This window comes from Spinacia oleracea, chromosome 1, assembly GCF_020520425.1.
Source record: "Spinacia oleracea cultivar Varoflay chromosome 1, BTI_SOV_V1, whole genome shotgun sequence".
Classification (NCBI taxonomy): domain Eukaryota; kingdom Viridiplantae; phylum Streptophyta; class Magnoliopsida; order Caryophyllales; family Amaranthaceae; genus Spinacia; species Spinacia oleracea.
The window spans coordinates 61669626-61686572 of NC_079487.1; the positions used below are offsets into that span (position 1 = coordinate 61669626).

General features: G+C 34.1%; 2 protein-coding genes, 1 long non-coding RNA gene and 1 pseudogene across 3 annotated transcripts; 2 read left to right on the plus strand and 2 right to left on the minus strand.

Annotated features, from left to right (window-relative positions):
- Positions 1 to 238: 238 nt before the first annotated feature.
- LOC110795385 (putative expansin-B2) lies at positions 239 to 3663 on the minus strand. Its single transcript, XM_022000389.1, has 6 exons — positions 3522 to 3663; positions 3422 to 3449; positions 1322 to 1509; positions 1032 to 1144; positions 670 to 857; positions 239 to 575 (listed from the first exon to the last, which is right to left on the minus strand). The coding sequence occupies exons 1-6, from the start codon at positions 3661 to 3663 to the stop codon at positions 239 to 241; spliced, it is 996 nt and encodes a 331-aa protein (XP_021856081.1).
- A 2205-nt stretch (positions 3664 to 5868) lies between these two features.
- On the minus strand, positions 5869 to 8893 carry LOC110795371 (AAA-ATPase At3g28580). Its single transcript, XM_022000378.2, has 2 exons — positions 8352 to 8893; positions 5869 to 7358 (listed from the first exon to the last, which is right to left on the minus strand). Exons 1-2 carry the CDS (start codon positions 8795 to 8797, stop codon positions 6236 to 6238), a joined length of 1569 nt encoding a protein of 522 aa, XP_021856070.1. The 5' UTR covers positions 8798 to 8893; the 3' UTR covers positions 5869 to 6235.
- A 1217-nt stretch (positions 8894 to 10110) lies between these two features.
- Positions 10111 to 12791, plus strand: LOC130465902 (uncharacterized). Its single transcript, XR_008925916.1, has 2 exons — positions 10111 to 10625; positions 12550 to 12791. It is a non-coding gene; the product is annotated as an uncharacterized lncRNA (long non-coding RNA).
- A 325-nt stretch (positions 12792 to 13116) lies between these two features.
- On the plus strand, positions 13117 to 16811 carry LOC110795376 (AAA-ATPase At3g28580-like; annotated as a pseudogene).
- Positions 16812 to 16947: the final 136 nt, after the last annotated feature.

Genomic DNA, 16947 nt, shown 5'->3' on the forward strand with positions numbered 1-16947 from the left:
GCTGCTTTCCTACAGTTACTACTGATTTAATCAACCAAAAAACAGATGAATTAAACCTTACATGATTGATTAGCAAGAAAACGAAATTCCAGAACCGTTGAACAGAGATTGATTAATAAGACATGTTAAGGAAGCATCATAGAACAAAACAGCAACCAGACCAAAAAAGTTTTGCAACAACTCCTATCCTTAAGAGTTAAGACTACTGCCACCCTAATTCGGCTTGAAATTTTGTTACTTATATCATGTAGTAATTATTGAAATTAACGTGAGATCGGTATGTCTGGCCGGGTATCCAGCCTTGAGGGATGACATTATACAAAGTAAGGGTATCTCCAGATTTAGCATCAGTTAATTGCAGAGAGAAAGGAGGTTGAAGAACAATTCCAGCATTAAGTGCCCATAGTGCTCCCCATGATCGTTGCATGCTCATCCATTCACCAGATTGTTGCTTCAACTTGACACTTTTTATTCCCTCTCCATCTGCATACTCAATTATGGATGCAAAGTGGTATGGGTTTGAACCCGAATCCACTTTTACCGCCACTGCTACTCCTGGATAGTTGCATTTTACCCTGCACCAATTAACATACTATGTAGTAGGAATAACATATGCAAAACTTGTCGATGGCATGGTAAATTGGTAATGTTGTTTCATATATAATATACCTCTTGTACTGAATGCGAACAACACCATCATTTCGTAATTGGTCAGCAAGGCCATGCTTAGCCAAGGCTCCAAAGGCTTTCCCACTTAAATCAAAATGAGGCATATCTGAGGGGCAACCTGGACATTCATCTGGTATCGTCACACTCACTTCTTGCCCTGAACATGCTTTATTCTCGCTACATTTTACCTATGCCAATACAAATTCAAATTTACCACACGCACGTAAATTAAAATATGTGTAATCTTTATTATGTTTTCTTCTTTAATTTTTCTTACGTCTGTTATAACTACTCCGTATATATTTGTAATTACTACTGTGTAAATTAGCACAAATTTTTAAAGTAAAATAAAAAATTGAAACCTCATAGCAAACTCCACATCCTTCACCAGACTCATAAATTGAGGATCCACCAGCTGATATCATGGCAGAAAATGGAGGCCTTTCTACCGATTCTGAATACCCACATGCTCCACCTACAATTTTGTACATTTCTTATCAGTTTTTATCTACTATAGCAAGCCACACATCTGTTATCCTTTGAAATATATCACATGATATAGTTCATACATTCCCGTATGTATTAATACTATTATTATATGTACAAATCAACTAAGTGTCATTTTTGCTAAGATTTTTAAACGACGACATACCATTGCTTCCGGCGCCAGTAGGGCTTCCATACCATGTAGCACCACCAGGAGACCAATTGGAATTAATACTAGACACATTTACAACTTTGGTGTTGAAACAATGACTAGTATCAACAAGAATAGCAAAAACTAAACAAATTAGGTTCAAAATAACCATTATGAAACTTAGTAATATTGCTAATGCTATACTGCTATGTTAATACTGTAATTATTGATGAAAATTGCGATCAAATCAGTGTTATTTATTGATTTGTAACAAGATTGATGATTTTCTTAATTCAAAAATAAAAGATTGATGATTTTCTCCCCATGATTTTAGGCCTCGATTGACGAAAATTACTAGTCTAATTATTCAATTATTCGAAAATACAAAGTCATTACCAAATTTTACACACATAAAACATGGAAGGTTAAATTTTGATTGAGGTAACGATATCTTTAGGATACTCTCCATAGTTAACAAAGATATTATCCTATTGGTTGATGTGCACTAATGATAATCTATAAAAGGATACGGAGTAGATACGTAGCTCATATTGTATCGATACAGAATTGGCCATAAGGTCGGGTCGGGTTAGAATCTAGGTCATATTGGATCGATATAGAACTGAGCATAAGGTCATTTCAGGTTAGAACCACGCAAAAAATGTACGGGGTTTGATAGGATTTTCAGACAAGCTTTTGGGCGAATAGTAAATTACAAAATTAATTTTTTGAATATACCTTTTGAGAAATAATTATTTTTAAAGTTCTTTGATTTCAAAAGAAATTACAAAATGAATGCATACTTTTTGAGAAATTAAATTTTTAATTAATATATACTACCTCCGTTCACTACAACCTACATGATCAAGGAGGGCGAAAAAAGTCGCCCTGTTTGATCAAAATATCGTCATTTTAATCTTTAAAGGCGACAAAAAAATTGCCCTTAACTCGTCCTGTTAGATTCGTCCTATTAGCTTTTTAAGGCAACACTTTTTGTTCGCCTTTTTTAATCAAAACCAAAGAGGGCAAATATTTTTCGCCTTCTTTGGTTGAACTCAAGGAAAGCAAATGATATCTCGTCCTCCTTGATTACATTTCGCCCTCTAAAATAGCTTTAATAGGGTAATTGTGTTTGTCTTGTTTGTTCAAAACCAAACAAGGCAACTTGCTTATGTCGCCCTCTTTGCTCTGTTTTTTATTTTAAAAAACATAAATCTGGTTGAGGCAACACAAAAACTTGGCTTATAAGTGACTATATATATGTGGCAACAATCTTTTAATCAATACGAACTATAGTAGCTATTACATGCTAATATGAAAAGAGAAGTATCCATTGTTTACACACAGTAACATTAGAAGTTCTACCGAGGCCATATTAGTATTAGAAAGTATAGCATTACAATATCAGTCTATTAACAGCAGGTTAGCAGTTTAGGACCAAAGATAGCTTGACTAGATACTCTATACTATGAAAGATAGCCCCCGTAAACTTACTTCAAAAAGCCTACATAGAATAGCATCTAAGCAAGTTCTCCAAAGGCCACCTCAACCAAGGGTCACTTCCAAAACATAATATTAACTTAATATTGCTTCAGCTGTTGAAGTTGATGGCCATGATCACGGCAAAATGGCATTAAAACCAATCAAAAATGCAAGTTGCGAGGATACACCACTAATGAATACAGAATACGATCAACCTGTGAAATTATTTCATAAAGATTCAAATGTTCATAACATAGTGGTAATAGAGAAAACCATAAAGTTTGCCTATATGTTAAGTGACATAACATTATAGCTATAAGTCTATAACCCTGTTGGAATAATCTATTACCTTAATTAATCTTGTTTTCTTGTCAAGTTCATATTTGACCTAGCTTCCTTTTGAGATCTCAATAACCTGTATAACATAAACAAAATCAGGATCTTGTAGCATTAATATCAGATCATTTCGTAGTTCTGAATGCTGATTGAAGGTCTGAAATTGTTGTTTTTGGTAAATAAGAGAAGTATAATATTTTTCAACCCCTTTCAGATCTCACATCCATTACTTAATCATAGTGACACATTGAATTAAATTTTTTGGTTTGGCGGATCAAGGTGGAAATAAAAACTTACACAACGGCAATTTTTAGTACTTCAGGACCTGCAACCAGAATTTACAGCAACGAATTAGTTTTTTACTAAGCTCTTGTACGTTACTAGACAAGTTACAAACAAGTATTTGCAGATATAATAACAATGTCAAGATCATGCCATGGATGTGCAGCGACAGATACAATACCAATGTCAAGATCGTTCTCCTCTTCACGCTCACTACTGCCTGCCTCTGCCTCAAGTTCATAGGAAATATATACCATGCACACATGATTATCTTAGGAAAAGAGTAATACGACACCAATCATTATTCATTATTCATTATTCTTATTGTAAACCTGTACTAGGAAGCTCACCAATTCATAAATTATCCTAGCTATTGATTTGGCACCACATGCTGACCGGATTCTTTTAGTGGTTTCATAAAGATAATTACAGTTACTATTTACACAAAGATTAAGATAAAGGTAGAAAATTTGGTTGAATATAATACAATATGGATAAAATAAGAGAAAAGTGTAAAAAGGTGGGTGAGTGTAAGGAAAAATAATGAATAAAGTAAGAAAAAGTGAGTGGAAAATTGTAAATGTTATGGGGATAAGAAGGGTAAGATAGTTTTTTAATGTCAAAAACTAGAATAAAGCAAAGTGTAAAGAAAATTATGAAACAAATTAAAAACGGAAAGTGTAGAGATTTAAAACACAAGTTCAACTTAAAATGGACATGTGTCATGACCTACTCATTTGTTTGAGTGATTTCAGTTGGAAGTGAAAGCTTGTTGCAGTAGCTTTCCAAAGCCTGGTCATAAACTCGTTTTGGATAAGGAACGAGAGAGTTGTATCAAATTACAAAGAGTTATCCAGAAGTACATCACCAATTATGCAGAATGTAAATCGACTCTCGTGCGCCCGCACGCAACGGTTTGTCGATACAATTGATAAGATTGACCATGGTGCACATTGAGAATGGTGTGCCGCAATAACACAAGTGTATAGCGCGCGAAAAGAACATTACCTTAAGTAAAAACATGAATATATTTACTATTTATAGTTTTAATAAAAAAAGTAAAATAATATATTTTTTTATAACAAAAAAGTGAGATAATATATCGCATGTTCTTTTGTCAGAAGGTCATGTACTTTTGTTTGTACATATAGTCTTATATGCACGAAATGCGTGCGAGATAATAAAAAAATTAAAATTGTGTTATTACAATTAATTAATCATCATAAATAATAAGCAAGAAACGTTGACTGCCGTAAAGAAAAATTGATAGGAAGAGAACAATTTACATAAAGAATAGAATAGAGATTATAACTTACAATTTACATAAAAAATTATAACTTACTATTTTCTATTTTTGAGGCAGCAACAATTTATAAATTTAACAAAATTAAGAGAACTAATTGGGTGGGGCTTGAAAAACAACCATTTCTTTTGTCAAAACCGTACTTCTCTAAAAAGAAATTCTCTCAAAATTTTGATTCCCACCATATGAAATATATCATACAAGCCTAACTATATGTGTAACCTCAGGCTTGCTGGTTTTATGTGTGGGATAAGCTAGGCTTTCTAATATAAATCAATATTTATGCGTGATGTATTCATCCTCTCTCTTGTTAATTTATGGGTATTTTTTCTTGTTGGGTTATGCGTGATACATGGGTAATAATCAGATTTAATATTGAATTAAATTGTGAAAGGGTAGAGGATATTTTAGTCTTTTTAAAAGGGAACACCAAAAGTGGGATTACCAAAATGCCCATCCCCTCTTCCCTTGTATAATAGAGATATGTTTTTCTAGTGCATCATGCTTATTGTGCATCATTGTTATAACACTAATTGGTTTGTCGGGTTTCTCTCTATTTTGAACCGGGTTTGTGGTTTATTTATGAATTGTTATAAATACCTTTTTAGGGCATTTATTGTGTACATTTTACAAATTAGAGAGAGAAATATAGTGTTTATGAAAAAGTTCTTCATTATGTTTACTCTTGTGCTTGTGAGTGAGAATTAGAGAAAGAATTTGCTCAATACTCTTGTAAACTCTAATTTTAAATCAATATGGAGCACAACATAATCTCCTAGTTTAGAGTGAGTTTTATAATGTTCAAGCACATTGCTTGAAGGATCTTCCCACCTTCCAAAATTTGTGTCATTTTGCATTAAATTTTCTTAATTGTTCTAATTTGTTCTTCCTTAATTACTCCATTAATCATAATTTTCCTAACACTTAATACTCGTGTTTTCCATCGAATATGAAACAAAAAACGGAGGCAGTAATAAATTATTTATATACTGTTTCAAGTTGGATCTATCATCTTCGATCTAGTGGTCCTGCAAACAAAAAGTTTATTAATCTAGTGGTGAATTAATTAGTGATATTATTTTGGTATCGGACCAATAACTCAGCCCTTTCAACCACTATGACACATAATGTTTGCCTGTTTGGTTTCAAATCGATCAAATTATGAAAAGAAAACAGAGGAATTTTATACTATTAATTAGGATACAGGGACAAGGTAAATTCGGCTATTATTCAGCTTATAGGGCAACTATACGTAGACAGTACACCGTATGACCAAATAAGCTAATTACATGATTGTACTTAATAATACGCATTCTAAGTACAATGATTTCGTAATAAGCACAACAATACTAATTAGCACTTCTACAAATGTATTTCTTTGATACACAGAGCTATCATATAACCACAATTAAGGTGATAACATATTATTTACTTAAAACATACTCATTGTTTTGTATAATGGTTTGTATAATAATTAATAAGCACAATAATAGTTACCATTACCAATGTCTTTCTCCTCATCAACATCAGGGCTTGTTCTTGGTATCTTCTTCATGTTTGATCTCCCCATTAGCAAGTACTTGTTCTTCCACCTTAATTTCTTCCTTTACCTCATTTTTCGCTTTCTCCTTCTCTCTTTTTTCCTCTTCATCCTTCTTCAATTGATCATCCATTTTCGACTTCTCAAGAGCCTTAACCAAATTTTCTAAACAAGTATCGACAACTATCTCAAGTGACTTAGGCATCAAATTTTCAGCTACATCAGAAGGGTTCATCTTAGTCTCCTCTAACAACCTCTCGATCTTCTCGAACAAAGGATGTGATGTAACATCTAAATAATTATTGGCAAGCACTTTAAACGCTTCAAAACAACAATGTGATAACTCAATATGCACATCCATTCGACCTGTTCGAATAAGTGCAGGATCAAGCTTTTCAATATGATTCGTAGTAAAGATAATTAGCCTCTCTTCTCCAACAGCAGACCAAATCCCATCAATAAAATTCAACAACCCAGAAAGAGTAACCTCACTTTTTTTGTTTTCCCCTTCTTCTTTCAACTTCTTCTTAACCTTCTCTTTATCATCTTCATCTTCCTTAGTATCCTTGTCCTTATCATTCTTTGTTGTTGATGATCTTTGTCCCGTTAAATCAAGCGAGCAATCAATATCTTCAATCACAATCATAGACTTACTTGAAGTCTCGATAAGTAGCCTCCTTAATTGAGTATTATCTTTAACCGCGGTTAGTTCAAGGTCATAAATATCATACTCCAACAAGTTTGCAATGGCAACAATCATGGTTGATTTACCAGTACCAGGAGGTCCATACAAGAGATAACCACGTTTCCATGGCTTTCCAATCTTAGCATAGTAATCTTTTGCTTTACTAAAGCGAACGAGGTCGTTCTTGATTGTGTTTTTCTTGGACTCCTCCATACCTAAGTGGTCAAATGTAGCGGGATGCTTGAACTCAACATGGCTCCATAAGCCTCCTCTACTATATGAACCACTTTGTTCTTTAACGTTGGTAAACAACTTTCTTTGCCTATTTCTAATTGTAATTGCTTTGCCTTCTTCTAAAATGTAATTCAAGTACGTTTTTGTAATAAACTCTCTATAGCGACCATGAAAACTAAGCTGATAATTCCTGTTACAAGGATAAGGCAACAGTAAGCTTGTTTAAATCGCAGTAAACACAGGTTATACTGTTGAAAACATTTAGTTTGTTTAAATTTTAAAATTACCCAAAATATAAAAATTATCCGAAATTACCAAAATTAATCGAGATTTAATTTTGGTTTTTTTCAAGATATTTTTCCCAAGGATTGATCGTTTTAAGTTTTTTTAAATACTACTTAATCCTCGCACCGCTTTTCTTTTTGGGTGTGAGTATTAAGGATTGATACTCCCTTTGTCCCTTAATACTCGCACTGCTTTCTTTTTTGGGTCGTCTCTTAATGCTTGCACCGCTTCTATAAATGAAAATTTTAATCAATATTTATTATTTCTCACACTTACCTACTAACCCACCTACACGGCTACACACTTATTCCTTACGAAAAATTATTTAAAAATTCACACCCACCACTCACCACTCACCACTCCCCACCCCTTAGTCCCTTACATATTTCTCACTAACTATATTAAAAATATACAATCAACTACTCCGTAACACATATTAAATTAACAAGTCAATTCAAGTGTCTTAAATCCGCACCGGTCAAATCGGTGCGAGTATTAAGGGACGGATGGAGTATTAACTTCTAACAAATTAAAAAATAATTGAATTTTTTTATTTGTCCCTTTTGTACGACTGATGTAAAAAAAAATACTTGGTATAAAATATATATTTTTTGAAAAATGAATGTAGACGTTGAACTCTGAGTGAGTTGTTTTTGTGGCCACAAGTTACAGACGACTAATCCGTACATAATAAATTTCCTTGGTATGTTGAGTTCAATATATGTCCTTGATGAACTTAGAATTTTTCTTTCTTGGATGGAAACACACAATTTATAATAAATGAATACGGAGTACTACGTAAACACTGAAAAAGCAACAAATGAATGTAAAATTCAATTTATAATAACAATTAAGAGTAAAAATGAATAAACAAATGAAATGAGTAATGTAAGAGTACCGTTTTTCATCTGTTCCTGGGAACCAACTGATGGTTTGAGATTTGGAATAACTTTTACGACTAGTCCACCAAACCTTAACTCCTTGATACTCATCAGTTACCTCCTCGTTATCAGCTAATCCAAGTACTAAAGCCTTACCACCCTTGATAAAATTACCCTTTAAACCCCTCGCTTTCTTGGAAGTTTTTTCACCAAGGTAAGTTTCAATAGTTATGTAAGCCTCACTTGGAGTAAATCGATCCCCAGTATATTCTTCAAAGGTTATATCAAGGTATGGAGAGAAAATTCTTACAAATCTCTCCGTGTAGCGGTACAGGAATGAGCGGATCGAATCCCGCCAATGATGAGGGAGATATTGTTCATACATAGCCTTAATGAACATTATTGTTGCTAACAATGATCCAAGTTGCATCAACATATCGTTTGTGCTCATCATCATCATCATCGTTTTTTTTCCTCTCTAAATTAATTTTCTTCAACTTCGATTATGTGTATATATATTACTTTGTATTTCTAGATTTGTAGTAATACAACAAGAGGACGACGACTTTAAAAGTATAGTCTTGCCCCTTTGGATTTTATTATAAGCCTAAATTATACGTAGTAGGTCAAGATTACGCTAACAAACAGACAAATCATATTTTCTCATGAATCATGATGCTTTTTAGTGGAGAACTGGAAATGCTATAGAAATTTCAAATTGGTCTACTTCGTTTGTCATACTATTACCGTACATGATGTGGTTGCATAGGTAACGAGTCATCACTCTTTTTCCACATCTTTGACTACTCATTTTATGTATTTTTTGGTGTTATAGGTTGATACTTGATAGTCACAACTCACAAGTATTAAGGAATATAAGTTGATTTTCTTATCATAATTATGCAAGTGGTGGATGCATTAATTATTTATTGTAAATAAGGTGAATATTTTATTGTGAGAAAATATGATGTTTTTTGTTTTTTGGAGACTAGAGACCATAGAAAAAAGATAAATAATAAACAACAAGATAGTAGAGACCTTGGTTGTAATATTTAATATAGAAACTAGTTAGTGACACAGGCGATGCCCCGAATTTTATTGTTTTTGTTATTTGGTTTTTGTCTGATTAATGATTGTTTTCTTTGCAAACCTTTATGTATTTTTCTATTTAATTTGTTGCCAATATTACAGAATATTCTCCAAATATATGAAGGTTTTTAGAATAGTTCCTATGATCAAATACTTTATTTTGCTAGTCTTACTTGATTGGTACTCCGTATAAAACTTTGTTTTTTCTATTCACTTATAATCATAAGAAATTTCTTAAAGCGTCAATTATTATAAATTGAATAACATAAATATAGTATATTTTTAGAAAAACACACTATTGATTAGCTAAAGAAATAGTACAACAATTAACTTTTTCTTTTACGTATGATCTGATTAATTAAGAAAGATTAATTAAGTAAATTTTTTACAATAGGTTATTATTCAAATATATATTGGGCATTAAAGTTTTGATACTTATAAGAATGACTTTTGTCTTTTTTCATTACTTTATAGTCATACATTGTAGAGATGGTTAGAACTTTACATTATGAATTAGAGGTCATGGGTTCGAACATTGATACTAACATTTTTTGTGATAATCATTTTGAGTAATGCATGTATGCGCGCGCATGACATGGCACAGTGACACGTGGCAACGTGACATTTCTTACCTTGGAGATTTAATAATAGTATATATTACTAACAAGAAAATTTAACCTCTAAAAAAATACGGTCGGAAATGATATATGTAACTCTTAATTAGAAAAAGTTACAGATTGAGGCAGTATCTCTCTTTGACTATTGACATCGGATTTGAATTGGGTGGAGTTTCACTATACCCAATTTAGTTTAGTTCAGTTAAGACCTAATAAGATAATATAATTTAAGTTCAATTTACCTTAGTTCATTTTCAATTTATTGTATACTGCGTAATAAACAAGTAGGGCGCAGATTTTTTTTGGATGCTTTGAGAGGTCTCGAAGAGGCGGCTTCTCCTCCTTCGACATGGGCAGACCTCGGAAGAATCATGCCAAAATCTTGGAAAACAGTTGAATACGAAAAATGATGATCTCTCTAGGCCAGTTACACGTGCAGCTTCGAAGAATACTCAAGCTCCTTCAATGGTGGAGGACGACGCCATTTCCGTGGAATCAAATTTGGACTCAGTTGACCCGCCACTATTTGAACCCGAAATTCTCACTCCCAAATCCTCATTAGCTGCATTACAAGTTCGCTCTCAGGTGCGTGATGAGTTTAATGCTTGGATTAATGGAATTGAATCCGGGCATGATATTCGTACCCATTTTTCTTCGAATGTTAAAAATGGCGGGGATGGGGGTGGTGGGTCTAACTTGAATCATGCTAGTCTCAATGAACTTGTAAGAATGCATATGGATGATAATATGTTGTTGAATTCCATGGAAACTCCCGTTAATTCCTCGATTGATGCTTCCCCTGTTTTATCCCCTGTTATAATCGAGGTTAGAACTAGGAACAGGGAATGGCACAATTCCTTGTAATAGTTGGTCTGTTGCTCTATTGAGCTTTTGTTTCCTCTTTTGGGCTTGAGGGAGTCCTTCATAGAAGGTTTGCCTCTCCCCATTTGAGTGGTTGTATTGGTTGTTGATTTTAATATATTCCAATTTCTTCTTGCTTGCCAAAAAAAGAAGGGAGCAGAGGCGGACTCTCGATAGGACAACCTAATACTAATATCTGGAAAGCAAACAATGAAACAACAACATTCTAAACACAGACCAAAGTACCACCAAGAAATCTCTCTCCAAAGTCTCCCCTGTCTCTGCAAAGAAAAAAAAATTCCCCTAAACCCTAGGTTTTTAGCTTGTCGGCGGCCTGAGTTCACCGCTCAACTCGGGTCGCCGGCGAGCTTCTCTAGTGTTAATATCACCGAAGATCAGCTGTAGTATCCCGACGAAGAAGTTGAAAGAGGAGCCAAGCCATAGCTTCCACCTCCTTTTTAGACCGAAGTATTTCTCGCCAGGTTCTTGGCCTAGTTCTTAATTAGGTTGTCTAGTTTAGGTAACCAGGAAATCAATTAAGAAAAGTTCGTTTTGTGTGATTGGAGGTAAATTAATCGGGTCGAGATCTCAACTTGGGTGTCGTTTCCTGCCCTGCTCTAATCACCGATGTTGATATTCGTCGGTAAAGGTAACTTTTAGGGTTAGGGTTGTAGTTGGAATCGGAATCACTGGTTTTTGGAGTTGTGGTCTCTGTTGAAGTTTTTGTGTAGTGTCCTGTTGTATGGGGTTCTTGGCTTGTGTTCCCAAGCCCTTCTAATCGTCGCCGTCTCGTTTGTGTCGGACCATCCCGATCTTGACGGTAAAGATTTTTACCGCCATCTTGTATAAGGTTCTTGGCTTGTATTCCCAAGCCCTTCTAATCGTCGCCGTCTCGTTTGTGTCGGACCACCCTGATCTTGACGGTAAAGGTTTTTACCGCCTTCTTGTAGTGTCGACCTACCCCGATAGTTACGGCGATTCAGTTTTGGGTTTGATTTAGCCATGTCTCGTACCTCCTCTACTTTGGCTTGTGTTGGTTTTCCTTGGTATTATCGATTAAACCTCTTGGTATCAATTATGTTCCGTTTTGTAAAGTTAATTTGTTATTTAGCAGGATCTTTGTTTACTCCATTGCGGTAAGTCTTTATGGGATTGCTTTATGGTATGTTAGTTATCAAAAGTGGGTTTTGGTTTTTGTTGTCTAGTTGTGATTGCGATTGGAGGATAAAGGAGTTGTGTTGGTTTTTTGTTATTGGTTGTTGGTAAGGGGGTTGGGGGTTGTAAGGGGCATTAAAGGGTCTTTGTTATTTGAAGTTAATGGTGTTTCTTGTTTGTGTGGTAGATGTTCAAATTAGGTTTTATGGTCTTTGTCTTTGTCTATGTTTTCTTTCGATTACTCAAATCGAAGGATGAGTGGGGAACTAACTTGGTTTAGTTCCCGTATAAGCTTAGTGACAACATTCTGTTGCTTTGAAAACCTGTTATCCGAAGGCAGCTCCCCAAATGAAAATTTTGGGGTTTATAGCGTATCAATCAAGAGTGTACCCAAAGTTCAGGGTACCGAGTTACATGTACTTGTGACTCCGTTTGAGCAGTCAGATTGTGACGATTTGTTCATTCCATTCTTTCCTCTGTCTTTACTCCGTAGTGAAAGCTCCGTCCTCTTTTTCTCAAGGACTTTTGGCTTTGGAAAACTCGGTTTGGCTTCTAAAGGTGTTTGAGGATCGTTCAAGCAATCTCGGTTTGTGGAAGACGAAGATTCTTAGTTCTTATGTTATATGTTATATGTTTTGGGGTTATAAGAGGTTTAATCCTAGTATGGAATGTAAAGGTCACTAATGACCTTAATTTTTTAGTTCATAGATGTAATATGTAGTTTATTTAAGCAAATTCAACCTACGTTAAAAAAAAAAATAACAACATTCTAAACACGGTTAATAATTACTTAATTACTTAATATAAACGTGCACATTAAGCACTAGGTTTTTTTAAAAATGTTGGTTAGCTTTTTTGGTTAGGAACCTCCACCGATTGTTCGTAATTGCTTTATGTGATTCGTTTCATACCTAATTTGTAGAAGGGATACTAGTTTTTTTTTATTTTGAGGGAAAAAGGGATATTAGTTTAATTAATCTTTAAGTTCCATAATTATGTATTCAATGAATAAAAAGAAAGCCTTATACCTTTGGACGACGACCCCGGGCAACACGCGACATCCCATATTCCCACAATATAAACTCTGTCTATATAACTTGGGTTGGATAACTCCATGCATAAATCACACAAAAAAATCTCGTTGGTGTGAGTATTGATTCGTATAAAGCTAAGACATGGAAATGTTGTCACAGTTTGGGTCGTGGCTAGCAGGTCTAATGTTCTTCTGTACAATATATCAACATTACCTTCCCCCAAAGTCCAAAGATACGGGACTCCCTCGAGTTTTTAAGCTCCCATTATACACACAAATTGGTTAATTATTTCTCCCCTAGTCTTGATATTACCTTCCATGAGTACACAAATGATCGTTTCAATCGAAGTGATGCTTACAATGCCATCCAAAACTACCTCGGTGACAAGTCATCTGTTGAAGCTAAGAGCATGAATGCTGATTATATCCAAGATGGCAAGTCTTTGTTGATGAAATTAGGGGATAATGAGGAGATCATGGACGTTTATCAGGGTGTTCAACTCTGTTGGTCTTTCAAAAAAGTAGACACTAGTCAACCATCTTTCTCTTTTTACCCAACCTCCAATGAGAAAAGGTACACGTTTATCAATTGTTTCTACTTCAATTTCGGTCTAACTTATTAGTATTAATTACAAATAAATACGGAGTAATGTTTTGGAGCAGTTGATAAATTAAGTATATGTTCCCATTATACTTTTAACGGAGTTAAAGTATTTAGGGGTGATTAATCTCCTCCTGTATGGAGGGGTGATTAAACACTACTGTTCCTACTTCCTCGTGTATGGAGGGGTGATTAATCTCTGGTTGATTGTGGGCAAAGAAGCCCAAACCCACTTCCCAAAAAACAAATAATTGAAATGTAATATAAAAAGTTAAGGGACCACTTAATGAATGGGTAAAGTGTTGCTATATAATATCAACGTTTGTATAAAATTATCATTGTTATATATATAATACTGTCACGACTGCATTAACATCTGTCATTCTTGCAAAAAAAAAAAAAAAAGAATGAAATAGAAAAGACAAGATACCACACTTGAATGAATTGGTAAATTGTTATCATATACTCATATATACCGTCAACGTTTTTATAGATATTGTTATTGTTATATAAATACTGTCATTATTGTTCTAAAATATGTTATTATTGCTAATACTCTAGTGTTTTATTTGACTTTTCAACATATTATGCAAAAATATCTATTCGCCCTTAAGTATGGGCATTTTACCCACTGTTCACAACGGTGTATCACTCCTCCTCGTGTATGAGGTCTGTATCATACAAAAACCACCGTAATATGCTAACGAAAATGAAATTTAAATAACAATTAAATATATAACTTACATGGGATTAAAAACTACTCCTTCTGGATTTAAATAGGAGATATGCTTGGCCGGACACGAGTATCAAGGAAAAATAGTTGAATGAAATAAAATAATAAATCAGGTGGGGTTGAGCCCGTTGAGGTAAATATTTTAATCAAGTAAAATAAGTGGAGACCATAAAATTTTGGAGGGGTGTGGGAAGGGGGGTTTATGAAATTAATTGTTTAATGTGGTAGTGGGGTAGGAGTATTATTTAACTAGTCTTATATGCACACGTTGCGTGCTAATATAAGAAACAGATTTGTGTTGTTATATTCAAACCTGAAATAACATGTAAAAAATATAATATACATGCGATGCGTGCGAATATAAGAAACAAATAAGTTAGATAAAGCTGAACGCATATAAACAAATTGATTAAAATGGTAAGAATTTATTTAAGGGGCTAGATTGATTAAAATGTTTCTTTGGGCTTTCCTATTGGGTGGATTGTCATTATATTCTCTATTCTATAAGTGTGGAGGGTATTTTAGTAATCAAAGGGGATACCAAAAGTTGATTTACTAAAATAACTTCATCTCTTCACTTATATAATACTCCCTCCGTCCCTTAATACTCGCACCGGTTTGACCGTTGCGGAGTTTAAGACATTTAAATTGACTTATTAATTTAATGGGTGTTAGTTGATAGTAGGGTATTTTTTTAATATAGTTAATGGGAAATGGGTAAGAGGTAAGAGGTGGAGAGTGGTGATTGGGGGTGTGAATTTTTAAATGATTTTTTGTAGGGAATAGGGGTGTAGGTGGGGTTAGTAAGTAAGTGTGAGAAATAATATAATATTGATATAAATTTCTATTTATAGAAGCGGTGCAAGTATTAAGGGACGACCCGAAAAGAAAAGCGGTGCGAATATTAAGGGACGGAGGGAGTAAAGATTAGATGATGGGATTGAACAGTTACTAAAAATGGCAATTTTATCTCCTATTTAAATACGGTTGGATATGGTTAGTGTATCTTATATTTAAATACGGAGGGAGTATTGATTACGCGGCGAACCCGTAGTAGGATGGAAATTAGGTGAATTGATTTTGGGTTGGCCCAAATAGGCCCCAGTGTGAAGTGAGCCATAGTAAAATCTTCGAGGCCCAAATTTTTAGTCTAAATTCCAAAATTAGTCAGATTCAATCAAAGTTTAAGTTATTATGGTGTACTAAGTTGAATATTTACTTACAATTTTGTGTCTTTGTATACTCAAACAGGTACTACACATTGGTGTTTCATGGAAAACACAGAAAGTTTATACTAGACACATATTTACCATATGTTTTAGAGGAAGGCGAAGCGATTGCTGTTCGAAAGAGGAGTCGGAAACTGTTTACAAATGCAGGTGCAGATGAGTATGAAATGTGGAATCGAAATGCTAGCAATGGAGGAAACTAAGAAACAAATAATCCTTGATGACTTATTATGGTTTAAGAGTGCAAAAGAGTATTACGCTCGAATTGGAAAGCCATGGAAACGGGGTTATATTCTCTACGGTCCACCAGGAACTGGGAAATCAACACTAGTCGCAGCAATGGCGAATCTATTAAATTACGACATCTATGATCTCGAACTCACACCGGTTAAGGATAACATGCAATTGAAGAAGCTATTAACTGAAATAACAAGCAAGTCGATTATCTTGATCGAAGATATAGATTGTTCATTGGATTTAACAGGTCAAAGAAAGGACAAAAAAGTAAATAATTTTCTTAAGGTTAAGATAGCTGAAGAAATGACTGGCGGTGAAAAGAAAGGAAGTGAAGTTACATTGTCTGGTTTGTTAAACTTTATTGATGGGATTTGGTCAGCTTGTGGAGAAGAAAGAATTATCGTGTTTACGACTAATCATATCGAAAAACTTGACCCTGCTCTAATACGGCGAGGTAGAATGGACTTGCATATCGAGTTGTCGTACTGTCGATATGAAGCATTCAAGGTATTGGCTATGAATTATTTGCAAATTGAATTACATTCCTTGTTCGAATCTATTGGGAGATTGTTAGAGGATATAAACGTTACTCCCGCCGATGTAGCTGAGAATCTGATGCCTAGATCACTCAAAACTACTAGTGTTGATTCTTGTCTAAGTAATTTAGTTGTATTCCTTGAAAAGGCAAAGCAAGAAAACAAGTTGAAATCTGAACAATTGCAAGAGGATAGAAGCCGACGCTATTGGTGGAGGAAAATTACAAGCAAACATTCAACTACAACAAGTAAATCAAAACTAGTCTAACATTTCACATGTACGCTTAATTTCTTTTAATGTGTGTTTATGGTTGCCTTAATTAGTTAATTACCCCGTTTTAAATATTGTCTATTCCACCTTATAATTAAGTGAATAATATAATGTACCAAGTATATTTGTAATAAAACAGATTTCAACGTTACAATTTCAACGTCTTTTGTTTTGTCACAAATTCTTATTTACAATGCTTTAAAGTTACATTTATATATGTAAAAGTTATCTATTTTTTAATGATAAATTTT

Bases quoted from the DNA above. Each gene is read 5' to 3' on its own strand.
- LOC110795385 (XM_022000389.1), bottom strand. From the start codon at position 3,663: ATGGTATATATTTCCTATGAACTTGAGGCAGAGGCAGGCAGTAGTGAG. The intron at 3,450-3,521 runs GTTTGTAACTTG...TTCTGGTTGCAG, and splicing joins TATTATATCTGCAAATACTT to GTCCTGAAGTACTAAAAATT. The intron at 1,145-1,321 runs GTATGTCGTCGT...ACAAAATTGTAG, and splicing joins TACTGGCGCCGGAAGCAATG to GTGGAGCATGTGGGTATTCA.
- LOC110795371 (XM_022000378.2), bottom strand. From the start codon at position 8,797: ATGATGATGATGATGAGCACAAACGATATGTTGATGCAACTTGGATCA. The intron at 7,359-8,351 runs GTACTCTTACAT...TCCTTGTAACAG, and splicing joins CCAGGAACAGATGAAAAACG to GAATTATCAGCTTAGTTTTC.